Consider the following 26,306-nt stretch of genomic DNA (forward strand, 5'->3'; position numbering starts at 1 on the left):
TAAAAATAATATCATAATTAATATACTGAAAATTAAAATTGTAATATTTGAACCAGCTCATTTAATTTTGTTTGTAAATTCGGTACTGTATTTATGCTAAAAACTTTTAATAATATTGACTAGAAAGTGTCAAGTGAATACTCCGGTGGTTTTTCCAACATTTTATGCATGTTTATTTGCATTTAAAAAGTGATAAACTGAAATTATTGACATTTTATAAAATATCGTGATATAGTGATTATATCGTGATATTTTCATAAAAAATTGTGCAGCTTTAGACTTAACTAGGGAAACGTATCAAACAGTTAAGCATACTCTAACTCATGCATGATACCCTCTACCACTCAGGATTCCTTAGTAGATTTTGTTAACTCCACCATATACATAAAGCAATTTCATTGGTCAATAACTATGGATCAATTTCAAACTGTTCATTATTAAAGACACCAAATCAGTATAAAAGTTCCATGGATATCTTATAATCCATGTTTTGTAATAGTGGTTACAATAATGGTGGAATGAACAATGAGTGGATCATAAAATGGCCTGACAAGGACAGCTGTCTAGTCGTTCAGATGGAATGAAAAAATGAGGTCCCGTGTACACATAGGCGTGCGCTTAAAAGATTCCTTGACAGTTGGAATTCGATATAAGAGTAGACTGTAGTGCCACTGTTCGGGCAAAATTTACCTCATAGCTCAATGTATAGTGCATGCCCGTCTTCATTAGCCCAGTTCAGAGCAGAGCAGTAGGACGTTTAAACCCCATTTCATTTCATTTCCTATCACTGTAGCTAGGCCAAACACACTGTGGGATGTTTGACACACTTCTACTGTATATTTTTCTTTTTTTTTTCTTGCATGGTACTGATACTCCAAGAGTGATGCATGTTTTGTTCACTCTGACATGGTACTAATTCTCCAAGAGCAATTAATGTTTGAGTATTAAATTGTTCACTCTGATATGGTACTGATACTCCAAGAGTGGTAAATGTTTGAGTATGGTTCACCCTGACAGGAAGCATTATCTTGATCACAGGTTTATTTTTTTATTTCCTCCTTTGGAGTTAAACATTGTCTTCGTCTAGTCAGACTTCATGAATATCTTATTTTATATATCTTTTCTTAATTCAAATGATTTTAGTCATTCTGTTCTGTCAGTTAACAAGGAGATTTTTCTATTGAACTCTGTTGATTCTCAGAGTCTTGTAATTAAAATGTCTGTGGAAGAAATTAACCTGTCAGTCATTTGAAATCCAGAAAATTATGTTTTTTATTGATCATTAATCACAGTTTGAAATACAGCCTTTGAAAGGCAGAGATTGGGTCTTGCCTACGCAGACTGAATAAATTATTTTTTTTATTCTATAGGTTTTGTGAGCAATACTAAGGAGATAGAAATTTGTCTCTGATAATTATTTTCTACCTACTCTTCTTCAAATGACAATTGTCAAGGGATGTCTAACGGGCACAAAAAAATGTGACACAGAACTTGGTAACCTGTTTGATGTGAACAACTAGATACTTCCTGAACATTACCTATCACAGATGAGAACCAATCCTAAAAATAAAAAATCCTGAAGGTACCATATGACCCATCTATGACAGGAACAGGCCTGGGTATTCTTTCATTAGTTCTATTGCAGTCCAACAACTACAAGGCACCTTAAACCACATTTCTGAGACAGATTTTGCTTTTTTTTTTAGGAAGGATCAAATTTTACTTACTGCTAAACCTTGGTCTGTATTATCACCAATTTCTGACTCGTATCGTTTCCACACGATGTCCTCCGCTCCAGGGATTGCACACTTCAACTCTAGTCCATTTCCTGCTGTAGCTAGGGTTGGTATAATCTGTATATCAACTTTCTGCCCACCTTTTCCCGATTTATCTACAATAAAACATTTAAGTTATTAATAGAAAAGAATTGGTTTCTTCTGATATTAGGTTTTTTTTTTCTTATATTGGAACATCTGAAAGTTGGGTTAAATAGCCTTTGTTACTGAGACACATTGATATGTAACAAGGGGTATGATTAGTGTGATTTATTACTGAGCTTATAGTCAGATATCTTCTGTGATTCAACAAAGGCATTCAAGTTATCAGACAAATGTGAAGAATATAAATAATACTGTTCAGTAACAAACAATAGGACAGTAACATGCAACTAGACAGAAAAATGTTTTATGCGGTGAAAGCTACACAGATAAATACAGAACAAACTAGACAGATTAAATGCTGTAGATTTAGTCAGATGGAGAACACAGTCATAAATCAAATGACTTTACATTAGTAAATGGATGATATTTGTAAATACTTGTAGACTAATATATGGTTCAGACATCCAACGTTAAGCTGCCGATTCTCAAACTATAGCAATCACCTAGACTAGAAGTCTAACGAGCTTAATGGTTCTAAAACCTTTGGTCAGATAATGTTAAACAAACCTATTTAGATGACAGCTCATTAAACTTATAACAGAGATGGTGGTCTTACATAGTTTAGCCTGTGGTCAATAATTTTACTGAATAAAAAACTGTTACAAGCCTGGAAATAAGGCACCTGTAACAGACTTTGTCCAGCACAGATCCAGGCTTTGCTTGGCACTAATTCTTCATGTGTCTGACATTTTGACAGTTAAAAATTTGTCTATTTTCTGTATTTTTGTTAATATTTTTAAAAACTTGTCCGGTACGTACAAAGTTGAAAATCTCAGGTACAATATTTGCAGACCTGTTGTTTGCATGTAAATTGTCTGACAGGTAAATCTTTCAACCAGACATTAAGTGTCAATGACAGTCAAAAACTGAATGTCCAAATGGTCAATATATAAACTAAGTTATCTACTTACCAAAAGCCTTAAGGAATTCATTGACTGATATTTTATTATCATTAGGTTCAACATCATCATATAACAACATATCGGGTAAACTACAAAAGTTATCAAGTTGTCCAAAATCCTCTTTCTTCTCAATCTCGTATAACTCTGATTTCTCCAAATAATAATCAATATCCCGGTCATAATAACTAAATATTAATGTAGCCAGATATTCACGATCTGAAATTAACACAAAAAAAATTATTCAAATTTCAGTAAAATAATCTTTGTTAGCTACATGTATGTGATTTATCCGAAATGAGTGAGAAGTCGTATACTAGTAAACAGTAGCCGCATCAGAGGGGCATGGTTGAAGTGTAGCCAACAGTATCAGGTAAACTTAAACAATTCTGTGCGATATTAATTTAAACATTAACCCCAAAAATAGACAGGATTGCAGCCAGCCAGAAAACAAACAGAAAACAAACAGAACGTCTTTTATCAATACTCCTACTGATTAGGGGCGTGCCAAAACCTCAAAAGGAAATATGAAACAGTTTTCAAAGGACTATAACTCTGAATATTGCTATTTAAATGTGATAAAACTTCATATTAATATGTTTAAGTGAACAATGCCAAACCACAATATACCACTATATTTAGTATTTCTGTTAATTGTTTCCTGATCCAGGAAATAATCAAAATCACATATTTTACTGGAAATTTTGAACATTCTATATTAATAGCCAATGGGATAAGGTATATGCTGGTTCAGCTCTACAACTAATTCTATCTTAAGATCCAAATGTGACCGACCCTACACATTTCCATTCTGATTGAGATTCAAATCAGGAGCAACTTTATACAATATACAAAATGTAATATTTTATTGTAATTGTTGATAAATATAATGCTTACCTTTCTGCTTGCTGACTTCTGATTTACAATCTGGTTCAGCAAAACGAGCACAGTGATGAGTCAATAGCTTCTCCTTAAAGTCATTGTAGTTTTTCAGATTGCATCCCTTGTCTGTACCATCAACAGATCCCTTGTCCTTGCCATTGACACCATTCTTCCAGGATTCCTTATCATCAGCAGAATTAACATGGTTTTTCTTGTAGGATCCAACAAAGATTTCTTTGGAATCAATGATTGCACCAGCTGGTAATTTGGGGTCAACTGGAGCATCAACTGAAGAGGGTTTCTTGAATTTTGGTTTCATAGTGATGGCAGGTGTATCTTTAAAACAAATTAATGATCTCAACAAATAGTAATTACTTGATCCATCACATCATTTAGTGTTAATTTTCTACAAATTACATTTCTTTACTCAAAATAAAATAAGAGTAGGTATTGGCCAGAGTTAAACTATGAAAGTATCTAGGTATTTAAAGTTTTCCATTTTTGTTGTGCAGATGCTGAGGTGATGAGAACTATTTTGTTCCATTGACAATTCAAGAGATGGTAATATGAAAGCTAAGACAGGCAACAATACTAGATTAGGTACTGCAGATTCAGCTTTTTACAGACCTTTATTTGAAAAAATTTGAGACATTTTCATTATACCATATGGCCCCAGTTTCACAAAGCATTCTCAGACTTAAGTTAAGAATTTACTCAGCTTTCAATCACTGTTTATGACAAATATCTTTGATCCAGAATCACAAACATTTGCACATAGTTTCTTATTTATGTGTTCGATACATTAAAACAACAAAGGCTTTATAAAGGACTATATTTTAGTCAAAATATGGCGAATAATTTTGAATAAATTCTTAACTTAAGTCTGAGAATGTTTTGTGAAACCAGAGCACAATCTTTTACAGAGCCGTAGGTCCAAAACAACTGTATATACTTTGTTTACTTACCGTCATCTGATTTGAGACATAGATTACTTCTATCAACTTTAATGTGAATACGATGAACACAGGCTGTACGATGTAATTCACAATGACTAGGATACCAACTACCATCTGATCCACAGACTGGATGATTGTGTTTTAAACATCCATCATTAGGTAAGCACATACAAACACCTTGATGACACATTCTACCCATTCTACAGTCCATATCATGCTTACAGAATGCTGAAATATAATTATATCTACAATTATGTAACTGTTTGCATAGTCACCAAGACGCATAATAGTAATGTAAAGTTTGAAGTGGACATCCTGGTAACCAAGACTACAAAACCCAATGATAAACAGTAACAATCAACGTTTGTGTAAGTAAAGTATGATTGATCTCACACATAGTTAAACACCAAATGCAATAGACAAAATTGGCAAAATCAAGTAACGCGAGAGAAAAGCACCACCATCTATTCTGGAAAGAGAAGGCATATTATACCATGGGAGAATGTCATGATGTGCTCCATGTGGCTTATAATATTTCTAAAAAGAGTATAGATTGACAAATATATTAGGTAAATGGCTAATCAGAGAGATTCAAAGTGAGTATCTGACAATCAGGTAGGGAGGAAATCAGCTTAGAGGGATGGAAAGAGATGGCATCAGGGAGATGCATAGAGGTGTATATGGGAGATGAATTTGGCAGATATCAGCTTAGAGGGGGCACCAGGACAATGCATAAAGGGGTATATGGAAGATCAATTTGGAGGAAATCAGCTTAGAGATATGGATAGAGATGGCATCTTTCAGATGGATAGAGATGGCATCTGGAAGATAGATAGGGATGAAATCAACTTGTACACAGATGGTATTTTTGAGATGAATAAAGACAGTAAATTGGAGAAGGATAGAGAATGTAAACTGTAGCAAGAAGATAGAAAGACCAGGAAGATTGGAGTATTTATTACCACACACAGTCCTATAAACAACAGACTGTTGTGTAATCGATATGAACTTTCAGTATACATGTAATTGTAATGATATATTCCTTACTGACACTCAAAAAAAAAACCTGATAAAAAATGTATATGCGTTGTAGTCTTGAAACCATTACAGCAAGATTTATTGCCTTGTTCCTGACATTAGTTATATCAAAACACTGAAATCAACATTTTCTAAATTCACAATCTCTTTTATTCTAATATATCATTGGTGGGGAGTCAAAAGATCGTATCTGGCATATTTTGCGATATTCACTTTTTTGCTTCTTCAGAATGAGAATTTTCTTGCGCATCTTTTCATCTGGTTGTCATATTTCTAAGCCAATAAAAAGAGGTTTTATAGATACTGTTTCAAAATGTCAGATATGGGGTGTTCCAAAAACAAAAAAAAAAATTATTACGAGCGAAAATGTCATATTTTCTGGAAAAAATCAACTTTGTGTCTAACCAAAGCATTACAATCAAACGAAATATAGCCAATATTGTTTTATGGCTACATACGTATTATTGAAATTATTGTTTAGTCTCTACTGTATGAGATCTATGAAATTGAAGCAGTTAAAGGTGAATATTTTCCTGAGATACGTCTTTACTGTATAAAATTGCAAATAACTAGCTTTCACTCCATATTTCTGCACTAGATGTTGAACTTGATATGTGCGGATAGTTACATACTGTTTAAATGGCTACACATACATTTTGTACATAAATATTTGAAGAAAGCTTCAGAAATACGACATTTTATATACAACATTTTGACGTGACGGTTTTATAAGACATTTTGATTCTTAACCTCTGTGCTATTTTTAACTCTCCTGGACAATTTCACAAAATCCAGATACGACCTTTTGACTCCCCACCGACGATATCTTACATCGACTGTGTAAAAGCTGCACTAGACTCATGGAAAAAAAAACAATAACCAATTGTATACATGATGTGGCAAGGGCCCTTAAAAAAACCTTTGGCTAAACCAAGTATTTTGAAGAATTCCCAAAGTAAGAGAACAAGCTGGTTTATTACAACATGCGTACAAGAAACAATAAGCAGGTTCAAGCAACCCACGTTGGGTCCATAATACATAATGTCAATAAGTAAAACAAGTCTTACCTGCAGGTTTGGACTCAATGTAGGTTTTCACTTTCTTATAATCTTTCTTGGTGGCCGGCTTCTTCCCTGCTGGAGTTACCATGGGTATCTTGCCTTCTCCGTAACCAGGAGGAGGAGGATTTGGACTGGTCTTCAAGTCAGGTTTCGTATTCGTAAAATCCTTCAAATAGACTGGGTTTTCCAGATCCTTTTTAACAGATTCATGTTTAGTATGGTAGACTGGATAACCACTGTATGAAATTTCCTTTGATTCTGCTTTTTTCTTCTCATCTTTGCTTTGATCTTTTTCTGGAACGATTGAGTCATAACTGTTCAATCCTTGATATTCTTTCACATTCTTTGTTCCTGGGTCATCCTCAACTTTCTTTTTACTTTCAATTTCATTTTCCGTAACCTTGTCATCTTCCTTGTTCTCAAAGGCAATTGGCTGCTGGAATTCGGCATGCCAATCTTTTTCACTTTTTTCTTCTTTCTTTAAAAAAGATTTTTTATCATCATCCAAAAAGGATTCAACATCATCTTTTAAAGACAGAGATTTATCAAATGAAAAGTCAGAATCCTTTTTGGTACCATGTTTGCTGTTTTTGCTGTTACTGTTATAATCAGGCACATTGTTGGTATGAGAGCTGTCACTTGTTTCTTTCTCTTCAGGAAACCATTCGGTCCAATCTTTATCCCACCAGTGCTTGTGTTTCTGAAGCGGAAAAGAAAGATAAAGTTTATTTAAAGTTCAGAATTATATTTTGTTGACAGCAGTTGATCATTATTTCATCCCACTGTAGTGTTAAATCACTATCTTGCTGATCTGAAACATTAAAACTTTGGAAAGAGAGCAAGGGAAATAAATGGGATTTAACGTCTACTCGACACAAACTTGGTCATTTCAGTATTACCATATGGTTCAATTTTATTTTAATAATTCACTAGTGCGTAGGGATCTTTAGCAGTGGGGGTAAAATGGAGAACCCTGAGAAATCGCACAAGGTTAGACAAGCAACCCTACTCCTTGTCAAAATCACTCCACTTGACTTGATAATCTAAGGATCACACGTTAAACCATTCATTCACCCAACCCTTTGTTAAAGCTTTGGTGACATGTTGCTTTGGTGTAGAACAGACGTAAATGTAGAGAAATTCCATTCTTTTACTAATTGCATCAATATTTTTGTAATATTCTCGATTGTAAAGATCTTATGAATTTTCCTATAAACAAGATTTCATACATCAATGATAAATGATCCAGACATGTGCATGATCATAAAATGTCAAGTATATTGCTTTAACAGTGGGCAGTTAGCAGGTCGATAGCCTTAGGGGTTTCATAATTTCATTATAGCTATGGATAAAGATGAAATGAGAGTCAATATACAGCAATGTTTGATTATACTAGCGCTTCACTAAAACCCTGATATTTGGAATCATGGACCACTGATACATATGCATTAGATTGAGACTCTTAATGCCTTGTACACTCTCTTCATTCAGAGCCATAAAGGAAGTTCACCATAGTGTGGTTGAAGTGTATTTCTATTGGTCTATTGATTGCAAAAATATTTTCTAGGAATGAACAATAAATACTTTATTCTCTTCCAAACTGTCGATTGATTTATTGTAAAAATAGTCTGTGTTTTCAGCTCAAATCATTCAGTCTGTAGTTTTCAAAAGACTAAAACACAAATCAGTCATCTTCAAATTTTGTTCAATAAACACTTCATTGGAGAAAGAATAATATTTTCTCAATAAAATAAAATTGGAAGAACCAGAAGCCCTAACAGAAGAATAGGCTATATGTCTGTCTACTCAATAACCCCACCAGATCAATATTATAACTTAGAAACTTCCATAACCATAGGTTTATGTTAAGTAGCCACAGTGGCTCAATGAGTAACATGCTGGGTTGCTAACCAGGATGTTTCAGGTTCACTTGGGGTGCTGGCATAGAAGGTTCCTCTGGATTTTCCGGTGATGTTTCCCCTTGTCAGTTATGCAAGGACAGTGTTTAGTTATTCGGATGGGAATTTGAAATAAAAGTGGGCTGTAGTGCTGCTGTCCAGGTAAACTTTCCCTCATAGCACACTGCATGACGTATGCCCGTAGCCCAGTCAATGCAGAAAAGTAGTATGTTAAACCCCATTTCATTCCATTTCTAGATGTTAAAAAGTAGAGGCATAAATTTCTTTACGACAAATGATTGCATTTCTGCATTACCTATAATTAAAGATACATTATGGGAGATTTTTATAGAGAGTTGGCCATTCTTGTTATAACAGTTCAAAAGTAGATGATGAAAGAAGAATATATTGAAAAATTCAGTCAAATTACTTTATTCTGAACATAGTTATCATCGTTGTAATATTTGCCTAGAAATGGTAGCGAATTGTGTCTTCACCTTCGCTGATCGTTTGATTGACAGGCGTTAACTCCACCTACATATCTCGATTATCAAGTAAAGTTTTCAATGGCATACCGAAACGCTTTACGGCGGCCTCGCTAAATACACTCTATCATTTAGCCTCGATCTAACCGACGCATTTTTATCAGGTTACCCCTTATTTGATTTAATCAATTAGTGAAATCCTATTTAAATCCAAGCTGTAGCCGAGCCATCCGTGGGTCTACAGAGTTGATTTTGGTCTTGTTGTTTAAATAAAGATCTAATTTATAATTTCTATAACATCTGAAGCCTAAATTAAGACTTGCAATAATCAGATTTAGCTCTTGCATAATGCATGTTTAATAATTGATGTTGTTTGTTTTGAGAACACCTGATGACACTTTTCATTTAATGATCGGTTTACATGCTTTTCCATTGAACATCACAATATTCTAATCATGAAGCTGGTGGCCGTGCTTAGGCCTCACTATAACATGGTTTGTTTTTGGCCACCAGTCAGGTCCTGCACCAGTAATCAAAAAGGTGCATGCACTAATTGAACTTGGACCCAACATCAGTATTTGTGCCTTCTTTTAAATACAGTATCTATACAAGAAATGAAATGGTTACTAAAAATGGCTTTCTTCCTGTGACTTTTTGATTGTCTGTGGTCCCAAGGAAAAGAAACAATTACTGGCAATGTGCCATTTTTAGTTGATTCTTGGATCAGTGCTTGAAGTATATCAGCATTTATAATTGATGATTCTTGTTCTCAACAAAAAAGCTATCATTATATTTTACAATACAAGTATGACTTGGAATATTTTGACATGATTTTATCTTTAAGAAAATCAATGTTGACAGATATAATTAGCATATTATTGATTGATCAAATGAATTTCAATATTGTGCTTTATTGATCAACAGATTTAAAATATTATTTCTGTTTGATGAGTAAATAAATTAAATAATTAAATTCTGTTTATTTCTGGTAACAACTAATTGATCTTATCACAAAATACATTAATTTCTCCATGTCAACATACTTTAACACTTATTCAGAAGTGCATTTTGAAGATTGCAATGTTTCTGTCTAATTTTCATCAAAGGACAACTGTCATAGGTTCTTTGCCATGCACACCAATGTGTACACAGGACTTTGTTTTTTTTTGTCCCATCCATATGACTAGACACTGTACCTTTCCAAGCCTAATTACGTCCTGCACAACCAAAAAGGCATATTCACAAAGAAAAAAAATCCAGAGGAACTTCTCTCTCAATACTGGAATGAAAACTTGGAACCTTTTGGTTGCTCACAAAGCCATTCACTTAATAAATTGAATGGCTAATAAAATGAGAGCTCTCGATGACAAAAAAATATATAAAATGTTTCACATAACCTGGTCATACTGTGAGGTTTCTTCCCTCCCCCACCCCCAGCTTATCCTGATTTATGAAGGTGTAGCCAGTCTATGTAGGTGCAGGACTACAGAGATCAGTTTTGAGTGATCAAACTGCTGTGGGACATCTCATCATTTTTATGGCCAATACAATTTATAGTTTCAGTATAAGCCCTATATATATTTATTATAAGTCAATGGGAATCACAATAACAATGTTGGAGGGCATGTTGACCGCCATCTAATATCGAACTGCCCTTTTAGTGAGGTATCTGTGTATCGGTTGACGCATTAGAACCAACAGGATATCTGTATATGTTGCAAATTGTGATCACACACACTGATTAATATTGACAATATGCCACACGTCACACTCTCGTAGACTTTCAAACATTGCCGTCTTCTCCTCCACATGCAAAATATACATTACATGATTAAATCCCTCCACATGTCTATCAAACTCGTGACAAGGTGTATTACTACATTATTGACCTGATTACTTTACCACGATGTAAGGCTATTAACTCCCAAGGCCCTGTGGCTAGCACTAAATAGATTTAGTAGAAAGCCATTCATGTTGTTCTATTTTCCACCATTTTTCCACATGAGAAAGTTTGGTTGGAACAGATAAGCCAGTAACATAGGAGGTGATTGACATTTAATATCATATTGAGAACAACATCAGCTTCAATATAAACCATGACTTCATTATAGCCACGTCTACTATAGGGCTCCAGGCAAGAGACAATAAAAGAATTTATTAAAGAAATGCTGTTTTTTTATCCCCTGTGACATACACCACTGAAAAAGGAAAATGAGGCTGAAATATCTTGGGGGAATTTTCTCAGCTAATATTAGGATACACACCAGTTAAAGGGGCATTATGTAAGATTTATATAAAGATCTGGCCGTTCTCGCTATAATATTTCAAAAAAGATAATGCGAAATTAATATATTGAAAATTACATTCAAATTAGCCTTTTTTATTTTGATCGAAGTTATGAATGGTTGTAGTTTTGACAAGATGTGGGCATCGATCGTAACCACCATACTGGTCATTCAAGTCTTAGCCTCACTTCTCCATTTTTAAATTAAATCATTCAATGGCTGAATCATTCCAATCTACTTAAAATCAGAGCCATCCGATGGCATCGAGAGTTGATTAGGGTCTTGTCATGTTAATAAATGTCTAATTAATAATTTATGTAACATTTAAGCCCTAAAGAAAGACCTGCAATAGGCAGATTAATTTAGCTCTGAGTGAGTCAGTGTCAAATTAATAATAATTATACTCTCATTTTTGGAATGTTTTTGGAATTTGAATTTGATTCACAATATCTTAATGTCCAGTTTGACATATTAGTATTCAGACTTCAATCAATGCAGGCGGACATGTTCGGCATATACGTATGAAACAGAATAGATATTCACTTTAAATTCATTTTCACCAACTCTCCACTTTCGTTTACTTCTAATATCTTAATTCTCTTTACTAAATTAATTGTGTAAAAGTGAACTCAAGTTTCTGAAGTTTAAATTATCATTTATTCCAGTATCTCTTTTTAGTCTGGATTAGATGTCTACATTTAGTAACAAGAAAACAGTTTAATTAAACCCTGTACAAAGCCATGAATAATTGCGTCTGGAGCGTAAAGATGTATAAAACACAATGTCTTAAATATCCAGTCAATGTGTTTATAACATCCATCTTGAAGTCTCCCCTACCGTTAACGACCACATTTTGATCCGACCTAAGCTGGGTAATATTGAATGACATGAAGACTAATCGAAGTTATGGATTTTTTTGTGGGTCCAAATCGGTTGAAATTGTTGTGATCGCGTGTCTCTTCATACAAGGTATCAAATTGTTGCCAATTCACAGAATCTATCTGGAAAACTGTGGACATTAAATCAATAACGTTAACCCATCCACTTCGTTTCAATGGCAGTATTTTTTAAAACACCTTCATACAAACTCTGAGGCATTATGTCAATGCAATTATAGGAAATGCATTGAAATTGATTATATATCACATTATTATACATAATCTGTTATTCATGTCAAAAAATACATTTCTTTCAAGCAGAGATAGAATGGGAGGAGGAGAGAGAGAGAGAAATGGGGTTTAACGTCCACTCGACACAAACTAGGTCATTTTGGGACTAACATATGGTTCAATTTTATTTCCATAATTTGTACCCACAAGATTGGGCAGGCGCCCCTACTCCTTGTCATGTACGACCGGGGAATCGAAACCCTGCAAGTGGACATCAATAACAGACTTTATGATACAGTGCGCGTGTGCTAACCATTCAGCCATCCACCCTCCCCCACCCCCGAGTGGGAGGAGGGGTAGGGGGTAATGTCCAACTTGTTCAACTGACATTAACCAAATTATTTTTAGGAGGAACATGTATATCTATATTTCAGCCAAGGAAACCAGATATTTGCAGGTTAGACATAAATACTACCCTACTATTGTCATGTACAAACCAAGATCAAACCCATGACTTGCATATATGGACTTGAATAATGCCTAGGCCTGGAATTAATAATTTTAATTTTAATTGGCAATCTGTCAGGAACTAAAACCAAATAATGACGAAACATACAGGAAGATATCAGCAACAGACATTATACACAACACAACACATACAGACCTGGAATTAATAATTTTAGTTGTATCTATGACATTTAAAACTTCATGCCAGACACATGTATTACAAATATCAATAAAAAACACTGAAAATAACAAAATCTGTGCCAGACAAAATGACAGGCATCAGAGTTATTGTACCACACATGAATATGTGAGTAATGTATACATACTGGTGACTTATTTTCAGCTTAGTAATCCTGAGACTACTTCTCATCCCATGATTTCTTTAATGTTTTTGTATTTACATTAATCAGTTTTTATAAAATAAACCAGTAATTTTTCTTATTAAGAGAAGCTCAGACGAAACGTCGTTCAGTTACAATCAACAGTAATTGTATTCCATAGGATTGGGTTCTGTGGATTTCCAGTTCAGTTACCAAATGCAATTGTAACAATTTCTCTGATATTTTTGCATCTTTTTTCTTCTGTATGCATCCCTTTTTTATGTAATTGGAAATTCTGATATCATAATCCTACAGTTCACCTCCTCCAGTTTATAACTTATCCACAAAATGTTGATAGTTTTAAGGGCATTGAGTACTCTAAAATGCACATTTTAAAGCTAACGCTGTAAGTTTTATTCATGAAATGAAATGGGGTTTAACGTCCTACTGTTCTGCTCCAAACTGGGCTAATTAAGACGAGTATACACCATCCAGTGTGCTATGAGAATAATTTTGCCCAGACAGTGGCACTAGGCCTACTTTTATATCAAATTCCAATTGCCAAGGGATCTTTTACATGCACACCAATGTGTACACGAGACCCCGGTTATTCGTCCCATCCGAACGACTAGACAGTTGTCCATGTCCGGGGGACCACGCCAGAAAATCTGGATTAGTTTTATTTACTACCTTTGTTCCAATCTTGGCTCAAAAACATGATAAACAAAGAGTGCTTATCACACCAAAGGTCTACATGGATTTTCATCAAATTTGCCATAAATATTGCTAAATGCATGTCCAAGAAAACTACAGTTCACTTTTTGGCTATTTTCCGTGGTTTGTTTGGTATCCATGGAAATGCCAAGAAATGATGTGTTTTCTTGGAAATTCTATAAGTTCATGCTAAAAAGAGATATTGATAAACCCAACTGTAGACAGAACGTACACGTTACAAGCAACATTTCAAAGGCGTTCAAAAATATCAACTCAAAGTATTTTAAAATCGTTGCTCATTAATTACCTTCAAATAAGATTTTGTGATTTTAGGTAATTTCTTTGAATTTGTCCACAACAAGTTTTAAAATACAACACTTTGTATGTAAAAATTAAATATTTACTGCAGTGCACTACTCCACCACACTCAAAATCTTTTTAAACATTCAAGAATGGTAGCTTTCGACCATCAGGAAAATAAATTCAGTGATGCAGCAGTCATGATAGATGGTAGACCTGGTTAATCACATCGTAGAGAGAATTCCTTCTGGACATGTGACTTCATTGGGGTCATGTGATATCTTTGAGCGAAACTGTTGCTGGAGGGAGCCATGATTGTTTATTGTGGATCACATGACCGATGTGTAAGTCATAATTTATTTGACAAATGATCTAGGTCGGAAATTTCCTGTTTGCTATAAATATTTTTTGTTTCTTATGACTGTTATGTGTCCTCTCGGAAATTTTACACATGGAGCCAAGTATGCAAAGTCTTAATAAGATTGGCGGTGAAAAGTTAGTATGTATATTAGATTACTCATCGACCTTAATTGCTTAAAAATGAAATGAAATGAAATTGGGGATTAAGCGTCCTACTTTTCTCCACCAATTAGGGTAATGAAGCTTTAGGTATTAAATACTAAGTTAGGATCAATCTTATCTTGTGAAAACAATAGTATTCATAGATTTGTTTAAATATATATGAATTATATTTATATTATCCCTACCAGTACAATTATTCTTAATGGCAAAGTATCAGGACAAAACACAAAATATAATACGTTGCCAATTAACGTCAACATATTGTCCAATTATCGACAACACCATATTGTTCAATTATTAAACTCATTTTTCATTATTAATTTCCAACAATCTCTTTTATTAGTTTTTTACTCTTTTACTAACTAGATCATTCTAATAACATATATTAACCTTTCGTTGGTAATCAATTTTTTTTGTTTAAAGTAAAAGAAAATTGCTCTGTAATTACATATTGTATATATTGTGTAAAGGGCAAAATCTGAAAGAGACAAAAACACACTTTCTAAGAATCGATAGTTTATTGTTTCTTTTGTTCAAAAAGCAAGAAAACCTCAAAAGATACAAAAAATAAAAAGTTTCTGTGAAACTGGAGAGATAAACGTATAAATAATTTTTATAATCTTATTATTCCTTTATGACTTTGAATTAAAATTCAATTACAGTTTAACACACAAAGCCACATATATACATGTGTAATTTATATAAAGATCACAGTGACCTTTACAGATAACTTCAATTAAATCTAAATTGAAACAAAGTACTAGTAGGTTTTCTCTTATTTTGAAAACTGTCAGATATTTCATCTTCAAACAGTATGGGCCTACCTGTTAATGGTTACAGGTTGGAGAGCCTACCAAGGCAATAATGAAATTAAGGTCCCCCTGTATGTATATCACTGGCCGTGTGTTAAAGATCCCTGGACAGTAGAAAATCAAAATAAGAGTAGGCTGTAGTGGTGCTCTGCGGGCAAAAATCCCCTCACAGCACTCGACATTTGACAATATGATGCTTTTTACAGGGGTATATTCATTTCTGTTTAAATTTCTTTCGAAATTTGACTTAGTAATTAGAGAAACTAACAATATAATATTGTTGAACTGAGTGTTAATGTTTAAAATTATATGTAGTTGTCGCCAGTGAAACAGTAAGTGTAAGAAAGCTGCTTTACGCAACAACAAGCAAATAAAACAGAAAAGAAAATAAATGATTTATTGGGCTGTGATGTGCTTCCCACACAGTAGGTCCCAACAATCGTAAAAACACAAGTAGTAAATGTCTGGCAAAACAAAGGAGAAAGTGAAATTCTTTAGCTATCCGAATCTTCCCCAAACAAAAAAGCGGTGTTATCTGACATTCCAAAGAAACAGTAAGCATTTCCCTGCATGACACCCAACTAAAATTCTTACCTATCAGAGTCTCACAGATAAGCATCCCAGTAGATCCAAAGACCCAATCCCAGGAGCGCTATTAGTAAATGTTTAGCAAAACAAAGGTACAACTTAAATCCTTACCTCTAAATCTCCAAAAACAAATGATAAATGTTATCATGATAAATGTTATCAGATGTTCTTGAAAGAGTAATCATTCCAGTAGGTCTAATATTCTAATCGCAGGAATGCTATTAGGAAATGTCGCCAAAGAAAAGAAGTGCTACCTGTTGTTCTAGAAATAGTAAGCATATCTTTAGTCAATACATGACATCATTTGGACTTGGATTTCAGAAACAAAGACTTGATTGAAAACAACCTGGAATACTGATAGAATGGGCATTTGGCATAATGTTTCCAAACCATTCAACGTCAGATTAGCAACCCAAATACATTAGACTAATGGGTAAATATCCTAACTAATACCCAAACCATGAATAGAATTATCGATAAATATTCACCAATGTTCAGTTTATTGATTGAGGTAAATTTATACGGTCATCAGAAGTGACCACCTTTTATTTTATTGTTCCGTCTAATCTCTGTAAACAGATCATGTCGAATGAGAACTTTTCTGGCCTTAGAAAGGTTCCACATGAACTTGTAATCGGATAAGTTAGGATAAATATTGGATTCTCCCAGTATTCATACAGATCGAAAATGAGTGTTCCCTATGCTATGTTTAAACATTGTAAACACACAATGTAATGGTTGTGTTGTCACGGAAGCGCATTAAGTAATGAAATTAAACATCATGGCAGGCTTTGTGTAAAATGACAAGATGAACAAATAAAATAAACATAGTTATAATGTTTCATAAATATTAAATACTTCAATTTTTGTGCTTTTAGATGTATTTGATGCAGCCACTCTTGTTATTGAATTTATTGGTGTCAGGTAAAGGATTTTTATTATTTTGACCAGCACCAATTAAATTAGAATTGCCAAGGGAACCATTTACTTTATTCACTACATGTGTACACAGAACCTCAAGGCAAATTATGAACCTATATACGCCAGTGAAATGATTATTTTCATTCCATATTCTTTTCATTAATGAACAGATATCTGTAAACAGCGTTGGCTGGCATCCCCTATTGAAATACAATCTAATAACCACTTTTAGATTAAACACCATGTTGAGTGGTAGTTAGTGCTATTTTAAGGCAAATCTTGGAGAGGAAATAATCACAATGAGTCTCTTCAGTAGAGGTTTTAATAACAATGTAGAGGTCAACATGGGTCAACATATCGTTATCCTAAATTATATCACATTAGTGCCAGAAATCTTAGCAAGTTTTTGGTCAGTATCGATGGTGAAGATGTTATTACGCAAATTAATAAGTCAAGTTTTGCGTAGGTTTAAAGTGGATTTTATTGATTATCTTGTGAGTAAATGAAGAAACAGAATACAGATCTTCTACAGACAGTTGATTAAACCATATAGATATTATAAAATATACATATCAATAACAGGTTGGTCAGATATAACAGACATTATCAAGGGGAGAATGTAAAGTAAATGTAGATATTGATGTGGAGATTGGTTCCCATGAAGGTCTTCAAATACACCAAGACCTGGGGGCATGTTTGGTAAACTGAATCTAAACCACTAAAAGTAGAGGCTTGTATTGTCTGGGGAGTTACTGTACACCCCATGAGTTGGACTCCCTTAATGCCCCAATGGTATGCCAGAAAGAAAATTAGAATAAATCTGAAAAGTCAGTAAGGTCATTGGAATTGTAATCAAAATGAGTTAACCTTGTAAAATACAGACATTATACACTCAAAAATAAATTACTATCATGCATGGAGCCATATATACACAATCTTTTACGTCTGCAAAGATATTAATTTCATAAGCCTTTAAAGTTGCTAAGTCTCTAACTCAATATCATCCAAAGTCTTTGACATTGAAAACACAAATTATTTGTCAATTTAAATCAACATTGATTTTGTGATCTTCCCGGGAAAAGATGGGCTTCTGATATCCAATATTTAAGACGAAATAAACATTTTACATAATGCGTTGAGTGCCATTTGTAACAAGGGACTTGAAGAACGAGGCTACACATAGGGTAACAGTGACGCCATATTCTTATCTGAAGAGCATGCACAATAAATACTGTTGGTGTAGACTGGAATAACCAGGTTCTAGAGATTGCCATTCAATTGAGACTTCTGGCGTATTTCGCCGAACGTGACTGATTTGAAATTAAAGTAAAAACGGAAACTATTGAATGTAAATCAGTTTATATACTTTCATATTACATTATTATATGTGTTTCGGCCCATTTGTGTCCATTTCTAGGTCCCAAATATTAGCGATATAGCTCCGGTAATTGTCGCCTAGAGTATTCCCTTGTGGATTGAATAGTTGCCCTATACAAGTATTGAAATATTTATAGTGTATCAAAAAGAAAAGGAAATAAATTACACCTTGTCAACACAATCTTCTGGCTATTTTCAGATTATCGTCACATATTCAATGCTACAAAGGCAAATCTGTCTACACATCATTAATTTAAACTGACAAGTTATCTTTCCATACACTCCCAACACCAACGGACCTCATTTTGTAATGACTATAGGCAACACTTTCTGATTTAGCCTGCCCCAGCAGAAGCTATCCCTGAAACATGGGAACAAGGGGTGAATAAGCTGTAGGTTCTTCTCACCAAACAATCGGATTCAAACTCAGGAAATTCTAGTTTAAGGTATAGTACAGTGACTGAAAATTTCAACTTCTTTTAATGTGGTGTTAACTCCATGCAGAGAACAAGGTTGTTATATTTTCATGTGTGACAACTGTGTATTCCTCCCACATATAAATACACTGTTTCAGTTTCAAAATGGCCAAAGAATTCTGTAGATGCAGCTTAAATATCTTATTTCATTGTTAATAAAGTAAATGGGAAAATGGTCTACATATTATTGTTCGAGATGACCTTATAATGTTTGAATTTATGTTCTGTCTGAGTTTTGTCATAAAAAATACATTATATTTATAAGGACCATTTATAAGGACTATATGATGAGTCAAATACAGTAAAACCTGTCCAGATAGATTCAACTGGAAACTTGATAGAACTAACAGCAATAAAACAACGGAACCCCATCATCTCCGAACTGCTAATTTCCTGACTTGTATATATCTATAAATGAATTGGTGTAAAATTAAGATATAGTACCATCAATCTAAAAGGGAAACCAACGCTATTAATACAAAAAACCCAAATAGCTGTAAAAACAGTGGATTTTACCATGGGAACATGGGAAAGTATTATCAGGAGTTTTGAGAAGATAAACATACTCTGCCTAAGGCATGACCACATTGGTTAAATATGGACATTCTATACTTATTGATCTCCTGATGACCAGTATCAGAGTACATGCTCTAGTATAGTGGATTAACTAGATATGTGACTGGGGATATATTACTGCATATGAATTTGAAACTAATACCATGAGTAAATTAAAACCACCTGTTGTTTTTCTACTCAATTCAACAGCACATCTAAATGCTATAATCTATCTATTAATATAAATAATAACCAATCAATATGTGTGACAAATGATTTATTTTTTCACTTATTTAACATATTTCTGCAATAAATAGTTTCATGACTATGGGTTTAATGTTTCTATTAAAATAAACGCTGGCCTAGTAATAAATTCTTTATTAATAGAGGGACAGCAGATGTTTTCAATATATACATATATATATATATATTTATTCCTTGTTTCAATTTCATATCTTTTCATGAATGACAAAAAGAAATGGCTTAACCTCCACTCAACATTAATAGAGGTCACTAAAAATTTTCTTACATTTCATTAGGCCAAAGCAATGGGTAAGGTCAAACCTAGTGTTGGAGTAAATATTTATGACATAATGTAACACTATAAGTGTATGCCGAATGGTTAGCGCGTGCACCTGTATCATATGGTCTGTCATTGAGTCAACTGCCATGGTTTCGATTCCCCGGTTGTACCTGACAAGGAGTAGGGTCGCCTGTCCAACCGTGTGGGTTTCTCCGGTCCACAGATTCCTCCCACGGCTAAAGACCCATAAGCGTAAGCGAATTATTGAAGTATAATTGAACCATATGTTAGTCCTGAAATGACCTAGTTTGTGTCTAGTGGAACAAAAATTCCAGTTGTTTGTATTACATAAACAAATTGCTAATTAGTCTCCAAAATAAGTGGGGGGTTGGATGGCTGATGGTTAGCGCGTGCGCGCTGTATCATGAGGTCTGTCATTGAGTCAACTGACGTGGTTTCGATTCCCCGGTTCTACATGACAAGGAGTAGGGTCGCCTGTCCAACCTTGAGTTTTTTCTCCAGGTCCTCCCACTGCTAAAGACCCCACATGCAAGCTAATTATTAAAATAAAATTGAACCATATGTTAGTCCCAAAATTACCTAGTTTGTGTTGAGTGGATGTTAAACCCCATTCCTCTCTCTCTAAAATAAGTAAACAGTAGTTCACCATATTATTTTGTAAACATAACATGAATTCTATTAAAGATGCATCATCTACATGTAAGTTAAACTGATATAAATAGGTGGCCAATCTTGCTATATAATAGTTCAAAAATAATGAAAAATGAATATATTGAAGATTTCATTCAAATTTCTATATTCTGAGAGAAGTTATGACTGTTTGAAGATGTAGTGTATGTTGTTCATTATTGTAGCAATGGTACTTGACAACCAAGATTAAGTCTCGATTATCCATTTAATGACTGTTTGAAGATGTAGTGTATGTTGTTTATTATTGTAGCAATGGTACTTGACAACGGAGACTTAAGTTTTGATTATCCATTTTATCGTTAAATTTTTAAATCACATGGGTGTTCTAATCCATGTAAATCACAGCCATGCTTTGGTTTAGAGAGTTGATTATAGGCTTGCCATGTGAATAATTGTCTCAGTAATAGCTTAAATAACATTTGAACCCAAAATAAAGACCAGCAATAGGCAGATTTAGTTCTTACATAAAGTATCTTTAATATTTGTTTACATGTACATCATTTTCATGCACTAAGATAGTTTTAATTGATATTTACATCTGCATCACATCACATAATCAGTACTATACAGAAGATGCATGTTATGTAGAGGAGATATATAGAGTGCTAATTTGTTTTTAATTCTGGTTTCTTCCTGATGATAGATTTAATGAGTATTTACACCTGTGCTACTTCAGTTAATTGTTCATTAATAATTTTGTAAACAACATGCTCAGATGGTGATAACCCTCTCAAGGGACCAACAATCTGTAATATTTTTTCTGTTTTCAGTGTGTATTATGGGGGTGTGTATTTAATCATACATTATGCAAGAGCTAAATCTGTCTATTTCAGGTCTTTCTTTAGGCCTGAAATGTTATCTAAATTATTAATTAGACATTGATTAACCTATCCAGGCCATAATCAACTCTAGATGGCAGCGCTAGCCTGCGATCTTTAGTGGATTGTAAGCCAATTTACTGCATAACTTTCCTTCTCTAGTAAACGATTAAATGGATAATCGAGACTATGCTGTTTATCATACTGACTTTAGTAATGATGACCGAGGCTTATGGGAATTTCAGTCGCTTAGTTCTCGGTTCATAGCGGTTCAATTTGAATGAAATTTTCACCAAATTGCCTTTACATTATCTAGTTTTTAACTATTATAGTGAGAACTGCCAACTCGTTACCGAATCTCCCATAATGTATCTTTAATAGTAAAGAAATGAAATTAAACAGGGTTTAATATCTTACTATTTTGCATACGCCATACAGTTTTTGCTGAGGTAAATTTTTGCCTCGGCACAGCAGCACTACAGCCTGCTATTATTCTGAATGCCAACTTTCAAGGGTTCTTTTACATGCACACCAATGTGTGCATGTAGGACTTAGGTTTTTCATCCCATCTAAATGACAAGAGGAACTTTCTTGGCAAAACCCTGGAAGCGAAGCTGAGACCTGAACTTCTGTTATTAAAGGAGTTAAAAATTGTTGATTTCATTTAAGTGAGGATGGTTGATCTGCAAGTCATTTAGTGGTGAGTTCAGTTAAGTGGTTGATCTCACAAGTCATTTAGTGATGGAAACAAATATATATACCATTAATTATTCAATTTGAAATATCTAGTGAAAGTAGGTTGCTTACTACTTTGATTTTTGTTTTTGGATTAACCCTTTCAATGCTAGACGTAAATCCACTGCCTGTGCTAGACCCTTTTTTGAGGAAAAAAGGGAGGTTGGAACTGAATGCCAAGCAGTACTTATGGAAGCTTTTATGAAAAATCTTTTTGTCTGTTGGGATGGGCATGAGGTTGGGCTAAGAGAAAAAAAATAGAATTTTGGAAATTTGCATAATAATGTAGTCACGTGACGTCATGGCGGCCATTTTGGATTTCTCATTTCTCACTAAAGCTAACACGAAAACGAATTTTTCTCCATGAAATACTTAAAAGATATTGTTTTTTTCACTGGATTTTGATAAAGATATATAAAATGAACAAAAATATCAATAGCAGCCATGAGCAATGCCGCCACGAACACGCGCATCACGTCTCCCGCTGCCATGACCACGGGCGGATTGCAATACCTTGTTTTTACTTTCACTTTCATCCCCAAGTCCCATATCATTATCAATATAGTCAGTCAATAGATCTACACGTTCGGGACTCAGGAATTGCCTACGTCTTTTACGATCCAGCAGGCCAGCATTATTATCAACATCAGAATTATTGTCAGAATCTACTGCAGACACAGGGCTATCGTGTTCACATTGGGCTTGTTCATCATGCACGGGAGACATAGCTATAGCCATGGGCGGAACGTCGCACAACAAATCACCCACTTCATAATACCAATCACTGTCCTGACTACTATCATTATCAAGTAACTGGAAACGAATTATGTGTATCACCCGCCTCGAAATTGTCCACGTGTTGGTCAGCAAGACGTCATTCACGACTTCGTGGAGAGTGCATCGTCTACGTTGTCACTATGCACTCCATTTTACGGTTTGCCGCTTTGAAACACGTGGAAATATGTTCTAGTGTATAGAAAATACAATAGATGGCACTTGCAGTTACGGTACTAATTTTAGCGAGGGCTTTACTGAGTACACGGTAATACCGGGTACGCGCATTTTACCGACATCTTATAATACCCGGTACTACCGGGTATACGCAGTGAAAGGGTTAACCCTCTAGTACTTAGACCGGTTCAAACCATCCTAACTAGGTCTTCTTAGACTGCTCCTAATAACCGCCTTGTCATGTGCACAGCTAGTAAATAGTCCTATAATATGGAAAGCTATTCACATATGTCAGGCAGTTTGAGAGGGTCTATGGAACAGCAGTTTCAGACTGATTTTCTTTAAAGATGTATTATTCAAGAGCTAAATCTGCCTAAAGCAGTTCTTTCTTTTGACCTCAAATTTTATATAAATCATTAATTAACTATACATTTAGATGCCAGGCCCTTAATCAATTCTCTGGAACTTGGGATGGTTTTGATTTTCAACAGACTTTTAAAAATACGATTGACAGTTAATGATTAATAGAAACTTTGTTTATTATTGTAACAACGGTAGCATTGACAATCGAGACTACACTGTTCTGCAAACTCCGCTCAGAATGAAGTAATTTGACTGAAATTTTCAACATATTCCCTTTTGATTAGCTTGTAACTAATATAGTGAGACTGTCAGCTCTTTATCTAAATCTTTTACGTAATGTACATTTAAGGAACTGGGCTAGTCAATATTTACATGTACTAAAGTACTAATGGGTTATATGCTTCTCAACTGTTGATCACAAAATTATCTAAATCTGAACACCTTCTCTGTCTGTGAGCTAAAATGTTAGATACAGACAGATATCTAATTCCCACAAACAAATCAACAGATCAAATTAAAGTAAATGAACACTTTCACGTTTTACCTAAATTAACATGGGTCTATTACAAATGCCATAACCATCAATGAAAATAATTCAGCAAGGACAGTAACTAATTACTTTTCTTATACTTAGAGCTACCTTTAAAGATACATTCCCGGGTACAAACTGGGTGATTTAATGATATATTTGGACTAAAAACATATTCAAACTAATTAATTTATCATAACTTTGCTTCAATTCCTTCTCAAAACATTGCAATTGTTGGGGAATACCCTGGCTATAAAAAATCGATCAAAAGAAGTCATGTTTGTGTCACGTGACTTTCTCTCTCGGTACCTAGCAACACAAGCGAAGTTGGAGGAGAATTCATTGCATACACAAGACGATGTTGTCTTTAATCGCTGACTATTTATTACAAATATCAAAGGCTAATTAAATTTTCGGATTATCCACTGCCCGTGTCTTTTTCCATGATTTTTATCTCAGAAAGTGTTGTTAGTCCAATTCTTCATAAAGTTTATCAAAATGTACATCAAGCGCTCAATCTCCGTGTGCAACCTTCAACGTCAGGCATGCAGACACTCCTAATTGTCAGGCTGTCTATTAGGGAAACCCTTACATTTTTGTCCTGTATGCCCTCCATGTGTGTTTTTCAATGAATCCATTATTTTTCTAGTAAGATTGGATATTTCTACTTTCCATATATACCAAAATTGCCGTACTTTTATTGGAAATAACCACCTGATAAATACTTTTCTGGGAATGTTGCTTTAAGTCCATCCATGTCGACATAACTTTTACATGTAGTCTTTCGATAAGTGTGAAGTAATTGTCAGAAAAAATTATTTGATATATAAATAACCAGAGAGTAAGGGGAATAACTTAAGTGTTAAGAATTTTTAAATTTAGAAAATGTGTTCTTTTTCTCATTACTGTTTGAAATACTGGAAATTCTCATTTAACTAGGATTATATATGCCTGAAAATAGTTTGCAATCGTGATCCAACAGACGAGAAAATAATTCGTTTTCCTGAAAGCCTGGTTTGTCTCCGCTATTTACTTTAATACAAAATAATTTATCTTTAATTGGATGAATTATGGTAACAAAAAAATGTATTTCCATGGAAACTGATAAAAGCCATACAAAATCATTTCTTGTGAATACTGTCTAGGAAATCACATATTTTTTCTGAGAGGGAGAGAGCTATGTATCCACTCAACACAAGCTAGGTCATATTTGGACTTACATATGATTAAATCAGAGAAAGAAAAATCCAAAAGGTTTCATTTCACCTTGTCAATTATATATATGGACTCAACTCTCGACTTTGCATAGATGACTGTACTTGTTAGACCAGTTGACCACCCAACCGTCTTTGAGGGAAAGACTGATATTTTAGTTTGTGTCTCAGTAATTACCAAAAGCTTGTCAGCAGTAAAGTGGACAGACCTTATAAACTATTGAAAGAGTTTCAACAATATGGAGTTAACATGCAAATTAAAACACTCCCACGAAACAGAGATTTAATTTTAAAAAAATGGAATTACAATGTAGGTTGTGTTGCATGGGAATATCTATAAAAGCAAATTCATTTCTAAATGTATCTATTCAAAAAAAATCTATTTATTTTTTAAATGCTTTCAACTTTCCCTTTAAAATAAAACACCAATTTTCATTATTTTCTATAAACAACACATCAGGCAATAACAATTCCCCACAGAAACACATGTTAAATTTTTTGTGGCAGAAAAAGTCAAATTCTCATCAAACAAATACGTGTCTAGAAAAATAAGACTGGATGGTATAAATATTTAATAACAATTCTTTGAAACAAGTCATGTTACGTTTCACACACATTGATTTATCCTAAACTTATTTTACTTTCAATATAGGTTGCCAGGCAACAATATATACATCCGCCAGCAGCTAAGTCCTTCGACATAATCAACACATCAAAAGATTAAATCAGGATTAAAGCCTTCAAGGTGCTAACAAGATTATGTAAGAAAGGGACAATCATTTAAAATCATTGAAAAGTTAAGCATACCCTTCCATGC

General features: G+C 34.1%; 1 protein-coding gene across 2 annotated transcripts in view; it reads right to left on the reverse strand.

Moving 5' to 3' along the window:
* The window catches only part of LOC126811073 (follistatin-related protein 5), a 65,943-nt gene that overhangs the window by 13,216 nt on the left and 26,421 nt on the right, over window positions 1-26,306 (reverse strand). For both annotated transcript variants that reach the window (XM_050536545.2, XM_050536544.2), the window contains exons 3-7: window positions 6,783-7,476; window positions 4,687-4,905; window positions 3,737-4,057; window positions 2,852-3,058; window positions 1,728-1,891 (exon numbers count right to left, since the gene is read on the reverse strand). In XM_050536545.2, coding sequence (XP_050392502.2) covers window positions 1,728-1,891; window positions 2,852-3,058; window positions 3,737-4,057; window positions 4,687-4,905; window positions 6,783-7,476 — 1,605 coding nt within the window. The remainder of the gene's footprint in view (window positions 1-1,727; window positions 1,892-2,851; window positions 3,059-3,736; window positions 4,058-4,686; window positions 4,906-6,782; window positions 7,477-26,306) is intronic.

This window comes from Patella vulgata, chromosome 2, assembly GCF_932274485.2.
Source record: "Patella vulgata chromosome 2, xgPatVulg1.2, whole genome shotgun sequence".
In the NCBI taxonomy this organism is placed as follows: domain Eukaryota; kingdom Metazoa; phylum Mollusca; class Gastropoda; family Patellidae; genus Patella; species Patella vulgata.